The sequence below is a fragment of the Notamacropus eugenii genome, chromosome 1 (assembly GCF_028372415.1).
Source record: "Notamacropus eugenii isolate mMacEug1 chromosome 1, mMacEug1.pri_v2, whole genome shotgun sequence".
NCBI classification, from domain to species: Eukaryota; Metazoa; Chordata; class Mammalia; order Diprotodontia; family Macropodidae; genus Notamacropus; species Notamacropus eugenii.
Genome location: NC_092872.1, coordinates 258792427 through 258813828, shown reverse-complemented (window position 1 = coordinate 258813828; position 21402 = coordinate 258792427). Strand labels below are relative to the sequence as shown.

At 47.2% G+C, this 21402-nt stretch overlaps 1 protein-coding gene across 9 annotated transcripts in view; it reads right to left on the bottom strand.

The window, feature by feature from the left end:
* Positions 1-1486: 1486 nt before the first annotated feature.
* LRRC20 (leucine rich repeat containing 20) overlaps positions 1487-21402 on the bottom strand; it is a 95608-nt gene continuing 75692 nt past the window's right edge. For 6 of the 9 annotated variants that reach the window (XM_072628707.1, XM_072628703.1, XM_072628704.1 and 3 more), the window contains exons 5-6: positions 5066-5303; positions 1487-3294 (exon numbers count right to left, since the gene is read on the bottom strand). In XM_072628707.1, the coding sequence (XP_072484808.1) occupies positions 5155-5303 (149 nt within the window). In that variant the 3' untranslated portion in view covers positions 1487-3294; positions 5066-5154. Of the gene's footprint in view, positions 3295-5065; positions 5304-9738; positions 9825-21402 lie in introns of all 9 variants that reach the window. The other 3 variants (XM_072628710.1, XM_072628700.1, XM_072628702.1) reach the window with 2 other exon arrangements.

Here is a 21402-nt window from a genome sequence, read left to right as displayed (position 1 = left end):
TAAGAGGTTGTGGGGCCTCTGTGATTCCTTTCAGCTCTAAATCTGTGACTTGAGGTCCCACAAACAGGGTTTCAGCATTTAAACTGTTCATGAAAGATTTTCTGGAAGTACCCAAGACAAGAAAAACCTGGTGGAGACTGAGCCAGAAACACTTGGAATTAACCCAGGGAGCCAAGCTTTGCATAAGGAGGGAAGCTGGAGACCTGAAGTCAGCACCTTGAACATGGGACCCGGAGGAGCTATGAGCCATGTTTAACAGAGAATGGGGAGGGCAGAGAGAGTCTGCTCTGGAGTGTGGACACCCTGGGCACTCAGGAACTATTCCCCTCCCAAGACCCCGTGCTGTCAAGGTGCCTTCTCCATCCTGGCATGGAACAAGACTATGCTGTAGAACTTCCAGAGAGATCACTCAATCTGGTTTCCTTATGTACCAAAGCCCAGAGAGAAGTTATTGGTCGATTCCCCTTATTTAGAGAACCAGGAAGGGAAAAGTACTTGGCCAAACTCACAAAGCTAATTAAAGGCAGCATTGGAACCAAGGATTCTGGGATCCCAGGCCTTGACTCCTTCCCTAGAGCACACTGCCTTTCCCATTGAAAATGAATTCAAACTATGATTTTAGGGACTTCATGTCTTATTCCTTCTAAGTTATTTGCATTTTAAGAACTGCAGAGAGAGGACAATGCTTAACCCAAAGAGATGAATTTCCAAATGGTGGAATTTCAGGCACTGATAAGGGTGCTATTTTGGCTAGGGGGGGAGGCTGAGGTGGGGGTATCTTCTGAACCCTTTAAACCATTCCAAGTCCTTGTGGCCACAGGACAAAATCACAGGGCACGTATTATTCTTCAGGTGGATTCGGGTCCAGGGCTTGCAGGTAGTATGGGCCAGGTGAGGATAGTCAGCCAATAAACATTTATTAAATACCTCAGAGTGTAATAGGTTGAAGGCCCCTGCCAAGGGCTCCAGGACCTCGCTAGCTTTACAGTGATTATCAATAGTAACTGTCGCTGTTTCCCACCCAGCCTGATGTCTTTGTTTTTCTGGACCTCATTAAGGGGCCATGCCCTGGCTACTTCTTAAACAGGTCTATTCAATGAATGGGCATTACCTCACCCTAAGTGAGTACCTGCAAAGACCTTGGCCTAAAGGGCCCAAGGTCTCCCAGTGCATCCTGGGCCATCTCCAGTCTTCCTGAGGAATATCAGGTCACTGGATTCAGATGGTGCTGGTGACCTGCACAGCCCTCTTTCACTTTTAACAAAGTCAAGTGCAAGTCATGCCATCATTTCTCTGATGGTAAGGTCTTCTTCGGCAATGAAGGATGAACACGATTAAATGCCTACTATGTGCTGACTACTAAATGCTTGGGATACTAAAAGGTGAAAGACAGTCTCTGCTCTGGAGGACTTCAGTCTAATGGACAGATATACAGACTGACAGACAAGCAAAACACCATTCCCCAAACCAGTCACTGCACAGAAGGTGAAATCAATATGTCCTTTATTGCAAAGCCCAAACTAATCAAGCACATTTCACATCACAAGGTTTATTTTGTTCTTATTTTTTAAACCAAAGGCTTCTCTGGTCAAGTTTTCAGAAGTGAGCAAGGAAGGAATTTCATTTTCCATAGGTAAAACTTCCCGCGTGTGGAGACCAAAGTTCAAGTCCTTGTGCCTAGACAGGTTTGCAATGCAGAGAGCCTGTGCACCTGATTGGGCATACCACATTTAACCTGGAAGCCAGGACTGGATGGTGCAGTGGAAAAAGGCATAGATATGGTGACCAGTTCTAACCTTGCCCTGTAGCTAATTACCCATGTGGTCTTGGATAAGTCATTTCCCCTCAGTTCCTCTATCTCTAAACTGAGAGACTGCTCCTTTTGTTTGAAATCTTATGCTCTAAGTCTAGGTAGGGTAGAAATTGAACCAAGAAATGAACAGCCATTTGGCCCAAGTCCAGACTGACTGACCCTAGAACCAGGAACTCCGCCTCTGATCCCTCACCCTGGTGCCCCTGCTTTGTTGTACTCCCATCCCACAGTCCTTTTGGCTGTACCTGTCTCCCCTCACTCATGGACCTCACCTTGGAAGCAGACTTTCTTCCTGGCTTGTTCCGTTGGCTTACTACTCTACAAACAGGTGTTCTTGGTTAGTTATTTAGACAGCATTTGTAGAGGCCATCCGGTTCAATACCCTCAGGTTTATAGATGGGTAAGTAGACTGAGGCCCAAGGTATGTTCTCACGGTCACAGAAATGGCCTTTTCTGCCTCACCTGTTAGACCCTGGCAATGGAGGGAGCAGGAAGAGCTGTGGCCCCAGTGGGGGCAGGTGGACTGGCAGGGGTATTAAAAGGTATGGAGGCAGAAATTGGAAGGCAGTCAACAGTCAGTATGTACTTATTAAGGGCTTACTATGTGCCAGACGCAGTGCTAAGCATCAAGAATAAAAGAAAACCATACCTAGTCTCTGCACTCAGGAAACATATGAGTTAACAGTCCCAGGAACAAGGAACTATATTTTGGGTCTAGTGGTTCAGGGAAAAAGGCAGAGGACAGTGGTGTGAGTGAGAACACAGTAGGGGAGGGGGATGTATATGTGTGGTATGCATGTGCATGGTGTGTGGGGATATGCATGTGGTATGTGTGTGCATGCATGTGTGGTATGGGGGTGGGAGACTCTGGAATGACTTTGTGATACTGAGAAGTCTTGGCATTGATGAAGTAAGTCAGGGGTTGGCAGGCCCCAAGGAGCAAGGGCCATGGGATTAGGCCTGCACAGAGCAGAGGTTTGGGCTGTGTCCTAGGTTCAGGGATGCCCCTGACCTGGTACCACCAGGAGCATAGCCCAATCAGATTCTCTGGAAAGTTTCTGTAGGTCTTTATTATAAAGAAAGCGTGCTTGGGCAAGTGAGCACCCAAGTCGATGCAGAGCCTGGGGCAGGAGTGTGTCAGAGAGAGCATGTGTCAGTACCCCATGATGTTCTTCTCCTGGGGCCTCAGGCTACTCCCCAAGCCAATGGTTCCCAATGACCAGGATCCTCAGGGGGCCTGGGGCCACAGGGGCTGACACTGGCTGTGGGGGCCTCGCTGGCTCCATCTTAGGGATGCCTCACTTCCAAATCCACTTGAAAGGCAGATGGAAAGAGGGTAAGAGTTGGAGGTCCTGGAGCACTGCCCTTCCCTGCCTCAGGGGCACTTCAAAGGAATGAACAGCTCCCCTCTCTGGAAGTCTTGAAGGTTTTCAGAGCTCAAAGGTGGCACATTTGATGACTTCATTTTACAGCGGGAGAACCTGTTTCAGTTCAGAGAAGCCAATGACTCATCCTTGATCACTACGCTAGATTTAAGGCTCCAAGGGTCTACACACTCTCCACACCAGGAGCATTCACCAAGTAGCCCAGGCTCCCCTCCCCCAAACCCCAGAAGTGACAGAGGCATGTTATAGGGAGGTCATTAGTCAGGACTCCCAGGGACAGCCTGACTTGGTATCCACCATTCGGCCTTGGATGGGCAGAAGGTTGTTTTCTTTAATTACCTCTGTCTGGTGTCACACACATCTGAGCAGCTGTAAATGCTGTGGGAGCATCTAATCATGGTGGAGAGGATGCCGTGACTAATTACTGACCTTATACAGTGCTTCAGGTTTGCAAAACACTTAATTATGCTTTTTCCTATCACATTGCCTTTGCTCAGGCAGTGCCCCTTGCCTACAGGGCTTTCCCTGCTCACCTCAGCTTTTCAGAATTCCTCTGCTCAAATGCCCTGCCTAAATGAGGCCTTCCCTGACCCCTCCTCCAGTTGCTTGTGGCCCCCTTTACCTTATATTTACTTTGAATATATTCTGAATAGACTTTTCTGTGTACCTACCTCCCCAGAGCTCATGCCCACTCCTCAGAGGCAGGGACTGTGTTACTAATGATCTCGCCTGAGGTCCTCAACAACCCTATGATATGCTAGAGAGTTACTGTCCCACTGAGTGACCCATCCTGAGGCAGGGAAGCCACAGACCTACCAGTGCTGCCACTTCCTATCCTTAAGACCTGAAGGGCTGGAGGATGCAAGGACCATGGGAGCAGCCTCACCTGCTCCTGCCTAACCCCCGAACAAGCAGGAGAACAATCAAGGCAGGCTCAGAGGCTGCTCTTCCAGGCCAGGGCTTTTTCTTTCATCTCTGGAGCTGGAGATCCTTGGTTCAAATCCTGTCATTCACCACCTGTGTTTGCTCGCTGGGCCTCAGCATCCTCGAGGTTCTGAGTCACCTTCTAGCTCCAGAGCCTGGGATGCCAGAATCCATCCCAGTCACTCACCTCCTATGTGACCATGGGACATTCACCACCTTCTCTGGGCCTCACTTTCCTCCTCTACAAAATGAGAGATTGAACTGGAGCAGGCCTAAGGCCTCTTCTGTCCTAAGTCCTGTGGTCTTTTCCCCAGCCTGAGTGTCTGAGCTTTGGCAGGAAGACGTAAACCATGAGCTCAGAGCAGCAAGGAAGACTAGAGAAAAGCTCGGGGAGGAATGAACACAACTGAGACCCAGCAGCACAACAGGGAGTAAGAAAGATGGGGTAACAGCTCCACTCTCAGAAGTGCAAAAAGGATTCCAAAGCACTTTCCTCACAAGGGCCTAGTGAGGTAGGGAGGGCAGGCTGATTCCCTTCATTCAGTGGGGACCATCAGCCCTAGGGGACAACCTCGGGCCAACAGCCAAATGGACTGGAGGGAGGATTCCTGGGATGCCCCCCAGGACACTTACCACTACAACCCCCCACCCCCCCACCCCCCGCCTCCTGGACTCTTTGAAGAGGACCATTCATAGGTTGGGAGTCACTAGCTACTTCCTAGAACACACTGGGCAGAAGAAGTTGACAACAAGGCTCAAGAGAGCAAGGCTGGCACTCCCTGATGGCACTAGAGTCAGAGTGGCCTAGGCACACTGCCCCACATCAGACCATCTTCCACCACTGCTTCTGGGGATCTGGCTACGATGCTAACACACCCATCTTGTAAATGCTGCAATCCCTCCCACCCCCCTATGCAGCCCACCCTGCCCCTCCCAGAGGCACCTGCTGAAGCTCCCTCTAGGGTCCAGGCATCCTCAGTCCTGGCCCTCTGGAAGGGGGTTCAGCCAAGTCGAGCCTGAGCCCTACTTCGCTCAATTGCTCTGGCCTTCTTCTGGGGACATTAGGAGGTCAAACTTGATGAGCGGCTTGGCAATCACTCGCACCTCTGCATTCAGAGGGTTGAGCCGGAGGTTCACACACTTCAGTGATGGCATAGCGGCCAATTTCTCCACTGGGACATCTGTTGGGGAGACAGGAGACATGTTACCCTGAGATCCTATGAACCCTGATATCCCTGGAAAGCCCAGGGGCCGTTCTCCAGTAGCTGCTGGGGTCTGACTGTCCAGCACTGCCGGCATGATCGGTGTTAGAGCTGAAAGGAATCTTAGAGCATGAGACAATGACTCTCCCAGGGTTGGGGCAGACTATTCGACTTGGTTACAATGGATTGGCAGCTGCATTTGGACCTGGGCTCAAATCTCAGCTTTGCCACTCCCTGTGTGTCCTTGGGCAAGTCATTAAACGTCTCTGGGCCTCAGTTTCCCCATCTGTAGAATGAGGAGGTGAAACTACATGACTTCTAAGGTCTCTTCCACTCTAATTAGTTTTGTGAGCTGGTTTCTTTTCTTTTCTTTTTTATCCTGTTATAAAGGATGTCTCACTGGATAGGAAAGGGTGGAGGGATATGTTTTGAAATGAAGGTGATGTGAAAACAAGAGACAACGGTGCCTTTCTAACAGAAAAAAATGAAATGACTCTTAGAGCTCAAGTCCATCCCCTTAACTTTACACATCAGGAAACTGAGGCTGAGAGAGGCTAAATGAGCTGTCTATGGTGGGAGCTCTTTACCTGAGGTCTATAAACTTTTTTTAAATTGGTAACTATTTTAATGTCATTGATTTCCTATTCAATGTTATGGATTTTATTTCATGCATTTAAAAACATGATTCTTAGAAGGGGTCCATGAGTTTCACCAGACTGCCCCTGGGATCTCTGACAAAGAGGAGGTTAAGAACCCCTGAATTAAGGTCACAAGTAGTTGAAGAGCACAGCACAGGATATGAAACCCAAGTCTTAGGGGGCAGAGCTGGAAACCATAGCTCCTAGCCTTCTCTGCCAAGTCACACAGGAACAGGAATTGGGCCCAGGGGGCAGGAACATCCATCAGAGCCCCAAAAACCTAATCTAGAGTCATTTGCCTGGGCATGGCCTGGGACACACAATTAGGACTCTCCCACTGGCCCTGCTGGTGACTGGCACCTCCTCCACTACCCGCCCCCCAGCTGACTCCCTACTTAATCTCTCAGAGCCAGACAGCTCAGACTCAGTGACTGCCTCCCTCCCAAAGAGAGGACAAGCTCTCAGTGACTCTGATGCAAAGAGGAGCAGGAGTGAGTCATGAAACTCCGACAGAAATAATGAAGTCAGGAAGCCAGAAAGCCAAAGAGGAGCATGAAAAGAGATGTGTCCAGGGAAGATGAAGTGCCCGGCCTCCTTTGCCTGTTTTGTTGTTTCTATTTGTTGGTGGTAAAGCAACAGCCAAGCTCTGCCCCCAGTGGTGCCCTCAATCCAGTAACTGACAAATAACACAACGTATCTTGAGAGGATGTAAAGAGCTGAAAACCAAACTCAGCAGAGAATACAAGAATGTCAGAGAGCAGGGGAGGGGACACAGAAACCAAAATGTTTGAGCTGGTGGGGGAGCAGGGGCTTCAAGCAGAGCCTGGACGAAAAGTCCTGAACAAAAGATGGCTTAACTCACAGGCCCCCAGCTCTATGGCTAGAAGAAATGTAAGTTGTCATCTAGCCTAACTCCCCCATTCTACAGATGAGGAAACTGAGGCCTTAGAAAGTCAAACATCTTCTTGCTCCAGGCCCCAGAGGAAGGAAATACTGAGAGACGCATCTGAAAAGGGTTCTCTGTCCTCTGCTGCCTCAAGTTCCATTCACAAACATGTATTTAGTCTCTATTACTGGCTACCCTGAGCTCAGCTGGGGTGGGGGTGGGAGGGTGGATATAAAGACAACAATGAGGCCATCCAAACACAAAAGGTTCGAGGTGGAAGCCACTCTAGAAAGTGTCTAACCTAAACCTTTTCCTTTTACAGATGGAGAAATTGAGCTCTGGAGAAGGAATATGATCTGCCTGAGGTCCTGGGGCAGACTCCTAGGCTCTTTCCACTATCCTGGCTGCCTGCCTGCAGGGCCCAGACCACAGGATTTCTGGGATCCTTTTCAGTTTTAACAATCTATGATTACCACAATTATCACTGCTATCTGTGCTGGGGGCGTGGGGTGGGTTGTGGGTCCTATATTAAGTAATTAATGTGTCTGGGGGACTGTAGGGCCATCCTCCAACAAGCCAACCCTTCAGGGACTGAGAGTGGGTAGGGGTGCCAATGAACCAAAGGAAAAACGATTCTGATAGAAGATGGGAGATTTTGTAAGAGAACTGATCCCATTTTGTTTGGAACTTTTCCCCAGCAGTCAGCTGGGGCTACCAGTGGAAGGGGCCCTGACTTCCTGATGATGACCGCTCGAGGGCCAGGACCACAGGCTAGGAGGCTCCATTCTAGACATCAGGAGAGCGCCCCGAGTCATACGGCCAGTCCTTCCCATGCCTTGTCTGGGCTGTCCTTTCATCGCTAAGCAGAGCTAACATTTTTGCAGGCCTGTGCAGACATCACCACAATGCTGGCCAGTTATCATGGCCGTACAAAGATGAGGAAAAGAGGCTGCAGGGTCACCTGAACATGCTAACAGCCAACATCTACAAAGCACCTGGAGGATTATAAATCACAGCTCACGTATTACTTCGTTTGACTCCCAAAACAGGCCTGTGTGGTGGGTGCTGCTATTGTCCTCAGCACTAGGGGATGCCATAGGGCACAGAGCACGGGGCCTGTAGTCAGGAAGAGTAGTCTAGGAATCTGGCCTCACATCCTAGGAGCTGTGTGACCCCTCCAAGGTCACTTACCCGCAGCCTGCCTCAGTCTCTTCATCTGCAAAATGGGTTACATGAGCACTCCTACGTCCCAAAGTTCTTGTGAGGATCAAGTGAGATAAGCATTTGAGAAGAGTCAAGTCTCACAGATTCCAAGTCTAACACTCTACCCACTCTGCCAACTTAGCTGCCCAGACAAGAAGAAAGGCACTGATCACCAGGGATGGCAGAGAAGGGATGGGAAGGGGAGCTCTAATCCAGGGAGTATCCTGGGGGAAGGTGCAGATGGCATACCTATCAGACCTACAGATGATATGAGTCTTGGAGGGATCAGTTAAACTGAAGATCTGAAAAGATCCTGACAGGTTAAAGAAATGAGTCAAATCTAAGAAAATAAAAACTGAGAGATAAATATGAAGTCCTACTCAGCAGTGTCCTAATATACACTCATGTGGGGAAATGTCCATTTTATTTTGTTAAGTTCGGAACAAAAAAAAATGTACAATTCGAAAAACAACCTCGAACAAATCCCCAGTCAGCACAGCAGCAGAGGACGGGGCTGGGGATGGTCCTTGTTAAAGAGACCCAGGGTTTTCAGTGGATTCCAAACTCAATATGATTTACCAAAGTGATAGAGAGGCCCCCCAATGTGGATGTGACTTTGGCCTCCATGAAAAGAACCACAGGCTCTCGAAAGAGGAAGGTGGGAGTTCCTCTGCCCTCCTTTGCCTTGCTAAGAAGCTCCCGCAGTCCTGGATACAGTTCTGGGACTTACATCCTAGGAAGGACTTTAGACAAGCTGGGAAAGAAGGATAAGCGGGCTGGGGGAAGGGGTAATTTATGCCCTGGGGATATTGACTGGAAAAATTAGAAACTGTTTAGCATGAAGAGGAGAAGGCAGGGGGAGATGAAATCTGTCTTCAATAAAGTGACAAGTTTGATATGAAAGAGGGGCAAGACTTGCTTAGCTCCTGGGATGAAAGAGAAAATAAACACAAATTCCATTCATCTATTCTTACTTTACTTTCCAGACACGGCATTAGATCTCTAGTCTCCCATCTTTTGTCCAATCTGTCCCCAATGTACCCTCCTCACCTGTACCTCTGGAAATCGCTATCTATTTTTAAGATTTAATTCAAATGCCACCACCTTGTTCAAGAATATCTTATAGTCTTTACTGAAAGGCAATAGTATCAAAATCACTGTCTATTAGAGAAATGCACATTAAAACAACGCTGAAGTACCCCCTCACACTATCTGATTGGCGAAGATGACAAAAAAGAAAATGACATGCTGGAGGGGAGGAAAAGAGGCTCACTAGTACATCACTGGTGGAGTTGTGAATTGGTCCGACCATTCTGGAGAACAATTTGGAACTATGCCCAGAGAGCTATAAAACTGCATACCTTTTGATTCAGCAGTGCTACTACTGGGGTCTGTACCTCAAAGCGGAAAAGGAAAAGGACCTATATGTACAAAAATATGTACATAATCTCTTTTTGTGGTGGCAAAGAATTAGAAACTGAGGGGAATGCCTGTCAACTGGGAATAGCTGAACAAGTTGTGGTATAAGATCATGATGGAATGTGCTATAAGATATGACAAGCAGAAGGGTTCAGAAAAATCTAGGATGGCTTACATGAGCTGATGCAATGTGAAGTGAGTGGAACTAGGAGAACATTATACATAGTAATAGCAATATTGTAAAGTTGAAAAACTGTGAAAGGCTTACCTATTCTCAGCAATACAATGATCCAAGACAATCCCAAATGACTCATGATGAAAAATGCTATCCATCCCCAGAGAAAGAACTGGAGTCTGAATGCAGAACAAAGCATACTTTAAAAAATTTCTTTTTCTTGTTTTTTTTTCTTTTGAAACACAGCTAACATGGAAATATAACTTGTATGACTTCACATGTATTATATTTCTGGCCTTCTCAACGGGTAAGAGGGGTGGAGGGAGGAAGAGAGAATATGGAATTGAAAATTTAAAAAAAGAAAGGCAATCATGGATAGAGATTTGACCTCAGTCAGGAAGACCCAGGTTCAAGTCCTACTACCTCAGTCACACCCTGGCTGTGTGACCCTGGGAGGTTCCATCACCTCACTGGGCTTGGACATGCCGCCTGCACTGGTAGAGGTCATCTTCTTGATGGAGATCTCCCCTCACTAAAGAAACCAGAGGTCCAATCCCTGCCCCTCCAAGCCATTATAGGGTTATGAGGTCACAGAGCTGGAAGGAACCTCAGAGGCTTTTCCTGCCCACCCCAGTTACTTGCGCATAGTTTGTTTTTCTCTAAAATGTCCGTGTTACGTTTCCCTCCCCTTCTTCCCTGTGAGGCACCATGTGAGGTGTGGGGGATGCATACTTCTGTGTAGCCTGGGTCTCCCTCTGCCCTCCAGGATCTCTGCTTCTTATTATCAAACTCCTGCCCATTTCTTTATGTCACCAGGGGTTCATACACCTTTTGTGCACCACGGATGCCTGTGACAGCATGATAGAGCCTATAAACCCTTCTTAGAATAATATGTTTAAAAAGATTTGAAGGAAACACTAAATTTCAGTTAGATATTAGTGAAAATAAACACATGATTTTTTTCCATCTCAGTGCAGAGACCCTCTAAAATCTATCCCCAGATGTCTTAGGGGTAGGATAGATGTCTGCTGGCCATCTCCAGCGTAAGTATCTCAAACTCACCAAGTCCAAAATCAAATTCAATGTCTTTCTCCCCAGACTGCCTCCAAACATCCCTGTTTCTGACAAAGACAATAGCATCAGCCCAGATTTGTAACCTTGGAGACGTCCTTGATTTTGTGTCTCCCTCACCACTCATTCCACATTCAATCACTTGCCAAGTCTTACTGATTCTACCTTTAAAACACCTCCCATAACTATCTTTTCCTCTCCACTCACAAGACCCCCACCCTATTTCCAAACTTTCATTATCTTCCCCGTGGCCTATTATAATAGCTTCCTAATTTTTCTTCTGCTTCCAGGTGAATCTTAGAATTCAGATGACCTGGGTTCAAATCCTGCTTCTGACATTGATTAGTTCTTTGATCATGGACAAGTCATCTCTCGAGGCTCTTCTTGTGCACAAGTCACCCATGGGAACATGCTGCAGCCCACTCATGCCTGCATCTCCACTGCCCTTTGGGTCACCCACAAGTTTTATTCTTCCAAGATATCAGGAAATCTCGTGCACAGTGGGTGAAAGAAACAGATCTCATTCCACAAAGTCACAGCATAAGCTGACAACGGGTACACAGGGACCCCAAAGAGGGGGATGTCCAGGTGAATCAGCCTATGACATGGCTGAGATCCAAGAGTGGAATTACACAAATGAACTCTCCCAACAACCTGCTGACCAAGGAAGGCTGAGTCATGCAGAGGTATTTATTGGAATAAAGAGGCTTATTACAGCAAATAAGGATCACAACATGGCCACCTAAAATTTCCAAACCCATCCTCAAGAAGCCAGGATTTGCTGATCAAGGAAGATCATGCAATGAGATGGTGCAAACCAGGCAAGAAACCACCACAGGCTGCAAAACTTGAGCATCTACTGGATAAACTGGAAGCAGACAAAACACTTCCCCTCTTCCTTCCAGAAATGTTAAGAAAGCATTTTAAATGTATCCGGTCTGCTGAAGCCTTTGAACTAATTTGACTATCCCCCCTTCCCCCCCACCCCTTCCCCATGGCCTCCTTCAGCTGTTTTTCTGGTTAGACTATGAGCTCCTTGAGGGCAGGGGCTGTTTCCAGCTTTCTATCTCCGGTGCTCAGCACAGTACCAGCACATAGCAGGGGCTTAATAAATGCTTTTGACTAAAAAAAAAAGAATCTTACAAATTGTTTTTACATGTAATTAGGGAAAAGTGAAATATAATTTAAAATAAACATATACAGACACAAAAAATAAATACATGTTTTGATCACAACAAAATGAACAATCGAAGCTGAACATTTCTAAATTACAAAGAACAAGTTTGGCTCCAGAGAAGAGAGAAGATGTCCCTCCCCTACTCCCCACCTCCCAGACTCCCTTGCAGAAGTGAGGGGCTGTGGATGCAAAACATTGTATGTTAAGTCCAACCATTTTCAATGTGTTGATTAGTTTTGCTGAATTTTTTTCTTCTCTTTCCCTTTTAAAATTCTTTGTTATAAGGGACAGCTCTCTGGGAGGGGGCAGGGGAAAGTACCCTGGCAAATGTAGACTATATAAAAACAAAAGATATCATATTAAAAACAGGGAGACCTGGCAGAACAAATTAAAACTCCATGGATCAGGAGGAAGTACACATCATCCCACAGCCTCCTCAGTGCTCGGGCGGATGCTTGCAATGAATCTAAAGGACCATACATTTCCTATACTTTAATTCAGCGACAAGGGAGTATATGAGTAAATAAGCCTTCACACCAAAACTTTAATTCCATGACAAAAAAGAGTCCTCTCCTCTACTTTGTAACAATCCACACAATATTAAACATAGTAGAATAATAACAGCATACTAACTTGTCCTAGGACAGTTTCCATCTGAGCTCCACCCCAGGCCATCCTACAGATGCAGAAGGTGACAGAGACTATGCTAAGTCAGAGCCAACCATAAATGAAAACAATCTGGAAGACTTTCAAAAATCCTCAATACTGGTCCACTGCAACAGGGAATAGTAAATGGCACTAGATTGTGGGCAGGAAGCCTGGTTCAAAACTCATCCTTGATGCTCATGAGCTGTGTGCCTCTGAGCAAGCTACTGAACTTCTCTGAGCCTCAGTTTTCCCTTTTGTAAAAAAAAAAAAAAAGCATAATATTAATTTTACTGCTTCGCAGAGTTTTTAATTATCTTTGGCATTCTTGTAATTTGTGTCCTGAAAGCAAAGATCAGATGAATATGTGGGCTCATTGTGATTTGATGCGAATTCACCTCTGGGTATGTAACAAGGATGAGCTCCAGCAACTGTTAAGAGACCAGGCAATCTAAAGGCTCTTTGATCAAAGAGGAACACGTGCTGGCATCGATGGCTCTGGCACCCCAAGACACGCTCTGTAACACTTCATCCCCTCCTGCTGGAGGCTGTTCCTTTCTGGCCATCACTCCTAATGAGGTCTAAGTGCTGTTGTGCACTGATTCCTCTGCTCTGCGGACAGACTGGAGGCTTCAGACTTACTGAGCTCTCCTACTTTCCATGGGGCTGCTTCCTGGAAGATCTCTTCTCGCCTCTGGGATCTCCATAGCCTGCCTGGTTTGGTGCCTATCGTGGCTTTGCAAGCAAGAGGGTGCTGCTGAATGTTTTCAAACCAGAGAGACTAGTTTGAGTGAACAAACTGCCATGACGAGCAGAGTAGAGTTCATCTCTGCCAGGGACATTAGAGTCCACGGAGTCCAATCTCTTCATTTTAAAGATGAGGATACGGAGATTTGCTCAAGGTTGGATAGTTGGGATCTGAATCCGATTCTCCTGCTCCAAATTCACAGGCTCACAGACTTAGAGCAGGAGAGGACCGAAGAGGTCATCAATTCCAAACCACTCATTTTACATGTGAGAAAACAGGTCCAGAGAGATTGATGTGACTTGCCCAGGGTCAAAAAGCTAGTAAGTGTCAGTGATGGACTTTGAACCTAGGTCTTCCTGACTCCAAGTCTAGCACTCTGTCCACTACAACCAGGCTACCTCTCTTCAAAGCTCTTTCTACTGTGCTAAGTTGCCTTTTTGGTACCAACGACAGGGAGTGGCAGAGTGGATAGAGCACTGGGCCTGAAGTCAAGAAGACTCGAATTCAAAATCATCCTTGGTCACTTATTAGTTGAGTGACCCTAGGCAAGTCACTTAACCTCTGTCTGCCTCAGTTTTTTCAACTGTAAAATGAAGATAATAATAATACCTACCTTCTAGGGTTATTGTGAGGATCAAATGAGATAACTGTAAAGCACTCACCACGGTATGTAGCACGTAGCATGTGCTACATAAGTGTTAGTCGTCATCATCATCGTCATAGCACTCAGCACGGTGTCTAGTTGATAAAAACTTATTTCCTTCCTTCCTGGGAAGGAGATAAAGATCTGAGAGTCACCTATATAAAGGACCCAGAGGTGCCCATCTTGTATTAAAGCCTCTCACCCCGCCGTTGAGATCGAGCCAGAAGACTTCGTCTTCCAACACACAGTGTGGGAGGTACTGCAGGTATTGTTATTCCCCATGTATGGATGAGGAAACTGAGGTTCCCTAGGTGCTTGATGCCCAGGCACCTGCAGTGCAGAGTTGTCTCAGGAAACCAAGTCATTTACAGAGACAGAACAAAGATGCTGAGCACACATGAGCAGCAAGGTCTCTGTCATTCTACTTAATGTCATTCTCTTATGGCTGACTGTAGCATGGAGAAGACTCAGGGTTCTCAGTGGCAGGAGGGAGGGGGCACCAGTTGCTGCCAAGTCTTCAAGTGTAGGCCAGTGATGAACTGTGTGCCTCCCAACAGAGCACCAGCCTCCCTAAGGTAGGAAACGGCCAGGGTCAGAAAGTGGACTATCAAGGTAGGAAAGGTTTCGGCCATAACAACTCAGGAAACCATCTAGTAAGGCAGGTGAGGGGTGTGGAAAGAGCACTGACTTTGCAGTCCTGGGACTGAATTCAAATCTTAACTGGGCAGTTTTCCACCTGTGTGACTCTGGGCAAGACACTTAACTTCCCTGGGCTTCAGTTTCCTTAAGAATAAAATGTGAGGAGGGAGGGGTGGCCTTGAGAGCCTCCTGATGCTTCCAGCACCAGAGCTCTGAGCCTGTGATCCCCTGTGGAGAACAGAGCCCAAGTAACAAAGCCATAACTCTGGAGGCCTTTAGGGCATCATGACAGAGCAGACAGAGGACCAGCCTTGGTTGGAGTCAAGGAGACTCTCTGACACATCCGGCTGTGTGACCCTGGGTAAATCTTTTCCCCTCTCCTTGGGAGCAGGCAACAAGCGGGTTGATAGTGACAAGGTGGGTGACAAGATCTACAGTGATGCCAGAACCATTGACTCGGCCTTTTGGTTGGCCACGTGTCTGGTAGAGTAAGGGGCTCAAGGGTCACATCCTGCCCAGCCCCTGTGTGATGATGGCCAAAGCCCATTGCCTTTTTGAGCCTGTCTCCTATAAAACAGGAAGAAGGAGGACAGCTATCTGTCACTGACCTCTGGGATTTTTTCATGAGACTCATGAGATAGTGCTAATAGAAGTGTGAGAGCTGTAGTACAGTGGGAGAGTCAGAGGACCTGGGTTCAAATCCCAGCTCTGCCCTGTAACCTGTATGACCTTACACAAGTCACTTTCTAGCCTCAGTTTCTCCAACCATAAGCTCACCTTGGTCCCTTCCAGTTCTCAATCTATTATTATCCTAAGGAGACACTGAGTGGCAGCAGGGGAAAGAGGACAGAACACTTAGGAAGGATCGACCATGTCACAGATTCTGTCTTCACAATCACAATCCTTGCCTTCTCTCTTTGAGCTGCCTCTATCAGTGGTTCAGAAAGGAGATCAGAGGTCCTGAGCTGTTCACCTGATGGGGGCTTTGCTCTCTCCAGGTTCTGCCTCCTCTCCTGGAAGCAGCCCTTCTGCTGACAGGCCCAGGCTCCTGGAAGCAGAAGACCTCTGGGGTGCTTGTGGCAAGCCAGACAACAGTAGCAACAACAGACCATCCGTCCGCCCTCTTGGGCCAGCTGCCAGCCCAGCACCCCAACACCTACAGAGTGCATAAGTGAAGAAGACGGGAGTCCTAGTCCAGGGAGGCCATTCTGTTGCAAGCACCAGGAGATCATGGCTCTTCCTCGCTTCCAGCCAAGGTGTAGCAAGATCTTGTCTTGAAACCAGAGGCTCATACACAATGCTCCCTGTGCTCCGCTAGTCAGTGTTCTTTCAGCAGCCTGGGGCTGGGGCCAGGGGTAATGTGGCTCCTAACTGCTGGGATGACAGGCCCTGAATGTCACTGAGGCAAACTGGTTTCAAAGACAAAGGACTGGACTGGGAAGCAGGGGCTGGGATGTGGGACAAGCCATGTCTCTTTTCTGGGTCTCAGTTTCTTGACTTGGGGGAGGCTGGACTAGTCCCCAAGTTCTTAATCTTTTTGTGTCATGGCCCCCTTTGACAATCTCATGAAATCTATGGATCCCTTCTCTGAATAATACTTTGAAACACATAAAAGAAAACTCATAAGAAACCAAGTGAAATACTACCACCAAAATATTAAAAACACCTCACAGAGCCTCTAAAATCCCATGATTGAGAACCCCTGGATGAAACGATCTCAGAGGTCTCTTCCAGCTCTAAAAATCTATGGAACTGTATGGAAAAGGTCCAGAGAACCTGCCAGGCCTGTGTCCACATGGCGTTAGTCCTATCCTCCCCATGGAGAGGTCTGCCACCTGATCAGTCTATTCCAGAAGGCAGGGAGGTGAGAAGTCACAGCCATTCAGATAGTCCCTTGTGGCTGGCATAGACATGGATCTGACTGGCTCAGAGTCACACAGCTAAGTGTTCTAGGGGCTCTGGACACCCAGTCATTGTACTGCGATGCGTCTGGAAGTCACAAGCTGGTCAATCAATCCATCAAGAAGCATGAAGAGCCTACTATGTGCCAGGTCCTGGAAATACAAAAGGGGAACAATACCTACTCTCTCTCTAGAGAGACAACATAAATGTGCACATGACACACATACATATATATTTCTCTATAAACACACACATATATATGCATACACACACAAACACACCAAATGAATCTTGGGACAGTTGGATGGAAGCACTAGCAGCTGTGGAGGGCTGGGGAAGGATCAGGAACGCTTTTCCTGTGGGAACTGAGCTTTGGAGGATACCAGGGATTCCAGGAGGCAGAGGTGAAGGGGGGAGGCTCAGAATGTCGGGTCCTCGAGAGCAGGGATTGTTTCATTTGGGGTCTTTCTATCCTCGGCACTTCAGACAGTTCCTGGAGCCACAACTCTGTCCTTCCTCCTAGTGACTGCCACCTTGGGGAATGTGAAGGAACAGGAGAAGCATCCAGGCTACTGTTGCTAAAATGTAAACTGGCTGACATGATGACTAATGCAGGTGTAAAAGACAAAGAAGTCCACTTCATGTCCATCCCAGAGTCAGGAAGGATGCCAGCTTAGCCCTGAGCCAGAATCCCTCTATAACATCCCAGACAAGAGGTTGGGATTGGGGAGCCCATGGCTCTCTGACATCAAGCCTAAGCTGGTCCCTCCTAGTTCTGCCTTCTGGGACCAGTCTCAACAAGTCTGATCCCTCTTCTATATAACAGCCCTTCAAATACTTGAATTCAGTTATCCTGTTCCACCCCTAAGTCTTGTCCAGGTCAAACATACCCAGTTCCTTCCAGCTGGTTCTTATATAGCACCATCTCCCAGTCCTCCACTAACCTGAGTGACTTCCTCTGGACCCTTTTACACCTTATCAATGTTTTTTGTAAAACTGTCTACCTAGAAGTAAAAGTTATCTAGAAACAGAAGCGAAATTGTCTACAGACCACCTGAACAGAAAGATGAAATACATGAAGAGTATGAGAAATAGATATGAACCTGGCACAGACACTTGATACCACAGTAATCCATTTCTCAAACTCTGCCTCTCCTTCCTCTTTATATCTACTTGGTCTGGACACAAACACAGTGTTACTCTGTCAAGAGGTCACATTAGACAATGGTCATTTACTATTTTTTTTTAAACCAGGTATGGGATCCCTACTGGGGAAAAGCCATAGAACATAGTAAGAAGTTAAAGTCATAACTTAAAATCTGTGAAAAGTGGAAACTCAGACATAGTGACCTGTTAAAATCATAATTCACACACTGAGTCATAACTCAGATAACATGTCTATAATACACACACAGTGACCAGACTGTGACCAGTACACAATCCTGTGTTTGGGCATTTACTCAACAACACTGGCTTAATGTCCAAGTTCAGAAATACTAAGCAGAAAACCCAAAATATTCACCAATCAATAGCGATGTGCTCTATTGCTCCTCCTCTCTTTGATTTCTACAATTACCACTAGGTTTCTGGGATCTTTAGGGGGATCCACTGAATTTGCCTGGCTTCAGCCCCAAAATGGAGATTGTTAAACTCTTGGCAGGGATCTACCATTCCGCCCCAATGTAAGTAACTCAATTGATTAAACTACTATCTATATTCAATATGGAGTTCCTGGCCTCTCTTCCATATCGAACTTGTCCCACTATTTGGGGGGTAGGATGGGGGACCTGTGAATACCCCTGAGCAGGGGAATTCCGGACCCTACACCAGAAGGATCAGAAGAATGCTGTAAATATGCTTTGCCTAGATTTTCTCAAAGCATTTGATAACGATCCTTCTGTGCTTTTGCTGAGAAGACAGAGTGACTCAGCTTAGAGGGCAGTCCACGCAGGTGCGTCTGGGACTGGTGGAAGGATTGTACTCAAGGAGCAGGCATCCAAGACTTTCTGTCTTCTGCTAATAGGGCCACATCTCCCACCGGGCATCCCTGGGATCTCCACTTGTTCCTATTTTGGTTAAAGGACTGATCGATGATTTTGACAAAGGTACAGGCAGCACAGTTATCAGATCTGCCAATGACACAAAGCTGGGAAGGGGTGGTAACACACTGAATGCTTGGAATGCTTAGAGCCTAAATCTTTCTCAACATATTAAAATATCATTTGATCTCTCTAGGCCTCACTTTTCTTACCTATAAAATATACTACATCTTTTCTAGGGCTCCTTCCAGCTGGGAATCCTGTGAACCCCTGGGTCAATGTGACTGGGACTCCCCACTGCTGGCCTAGAAAGGTTTGAGAGGAGGCAACTATTTGCCAAGCTGTCCTATGGTGGCCTCTCCTCACTCCTGCCAGTTTGGAACCAGATCCCTGCATTTTCAGAGAAGTATTCCCTGAAAAAGAGAAGCTCACCTCTTTTGGTCACATTATGCCCCATACTTACCCTCCATTCTCTTCTGTTTATCTAAATTCTACTCATCATTCAAGGCCCAGGTCAAGTATCCTCCTCTAGGAAGTCTTTCCTAACTACCCACAATGTTCTCTATAGTAATTCTTATTTATACCACTCATTCAGCCTTTATCCCACCCTGCTTGGCATTATAATTTAACTATCTGCAGAGGCCTTGTGGCCTTGTACACAGAACTGATTTGGTATCAGGATGGTCTTAGTCCAAATTCTATTTCAGGCACTCATCAGTTGTGTGGCATCTCCCTCCCAGAGTAATCTTGAGGATCCAATGAGATTATCTATGTCAAAGGCTTAGCAAACCTTAATGAGCCACACAGTGTGAGCTGCCGTTGCTGTTACTACTGTAATTATGTTAGAAAGTCTCATCTTCTAGATGAGAAGGCAGAGGTCACACCATGCTTGTGAGTTCTTATGGACTTCAGAAGTCCAGAAGCCTTCTTAGGGTCTCCCTACATGCTGCTATGACCACACCACTCCTCTACTCCAAGCTTGCTTCTTCTGAGGGACTGCATGAATTCCTGACTCTGTGGGAAGCACATTTCCTTGATCATTTTTTAAAATAAAATTCTTGACAATAATACTGAGACATGGAATCACAGATTTAGAGCTAGAGGAGACTTTAGAAAGTCATCTCAGGCACCCATTTCATTTTCCAGATGAGGAAAATAAAGTCCAGAGAGGTTAGTCTGCTTATCCAGGCTCACACAGGAACTTGGTCCTCTGGTTCTAAATCCAGGCCTCTCCTGCTGGACTATGGAAGAGTGAAACCCCAGTTATGTGGAGGGGGGTGAGGGGGGGCTCGCTCACTGCCCAAAGCTTGTGAGTCCGGGTATGTAGCAGCTTGTTTGGTTTTTGTGGAGCTGTTTAAAAAAAGGGTGAGGGGATGTCATCCCCAAAGGCCTCATGTCCCTTAACTTTGAAACTTCTCTGAGACACCAAGCCTTGAGCAGGCAGCTGTAACTTAATGATCCTTGCACATGGCCAGCTGCGAGGTGATCCTACCAGGCTTTGCTCTATCTAAACTTCACATCAAGTTGCAAGATCTTGGATTCTGCACAGGGACTAACAAAACAAGGGGAGGTGATTGGCGATATAGATCAAGACCTGGTTCAGGACTCAGCTCTGCTGCTGACTGGGTGAAAAACCCTGGCAAGTCATTTCCTCTTGTTAAACCTCAGTTTCCCCCCCTCTAAAATGAGACTCTTAGAATAAATGGATCTACCCAGTGCTAACCTCTGTGAACATAATTTCTCTCAATGCAAATTCAAACAGCAAATGCTAAACAGGCCCCTGCAGGGCTTGACCAACAGAGTCAGTGACAGCTGGTAAGGCATGTCCCAGAACTGTAGAGCTAGAAAAGACTGCCAATGCCATCAGATCCAACCCAAATCCAATAAAGAATTACTCCAGTGTTGTGGTAGAAAACGCTGGTGCAGAAGTCCCAGGAGCTTTCTCAAAAAACTGCTTCTGGGGGCGGAGCCAAGATGGCGGAGTAGAAAGTCGCACATACACTAACTCCGAACCCATAGCTCATAGAACATCTGTAAAAAAGAACTCCCAGCGAATTCTGGAGCAGCAGAGGCCACAGAACAGTGGAGTGGAGGAGATTTCTGTTCCAGAGAGCCCTGCAAACCTCTCACAAAAGGTCTGTTGCGCTGCGGAAACGGAGTCCAGCCCAGCCCTCCCTCAGCTGCGCAGCACCGAGAGGAGCAGATCCCAGCAGGCTTCGGGGACGGAATCTCCAGTGGCCGTGCGGGTCCCTCCACCCACAGGTGACAAGGGTCAGTGAGAGGGTCTCTTTGGCGGGTCGAAAGGGGAGTGGGGTGCCCCCATAACTCAGGCCCCCTCAGGAGGCAGCAGCTGAGGCAGCAGCAGACCAGGGCTCCCCAAGCAGGCAGGAGCTCAGATCCATTGTTGAAGGTCTCTGCATAAACCCCCTGAGGGAAGTGAGTCCGTGAGGCAGCCCTGCCCCCACCTGAGCACCTGAACTTAATCTCACGTTGACTAGCAGCCCTGCCCACACCCAAAGCCCTGAGGCTGGGAAGCAGCATTTGAATCTCAGACCCCAAGCACTGGCTGGGTGGATCTGGAGGCAAAGTGGGTGTGAAGAGAATACTCAGAAGTCAAGTCACTGGCTGGGAAAATGCCCAGAAAAGGGAAAAGAAATAAGACTATAGAAGGTTACTTTCTTGGTGAACAGGCATTTCCTCCCTTCCTTTCTGATGAGGAAGAACAATGCTTACCATCAGGGAAAGACACAGAAGTCAAGGCTTCTGTATCCCAGCCCACTCAATGGGCTCAGGCCATGGAAGAGCTCAAAAAGAATTTTGAAAATCGAGTTAGAGAAGTGGAGGAAAAGCTGGGAAGAGAAATGAGAGACATGAAGTCAAAGCATGAACAGCA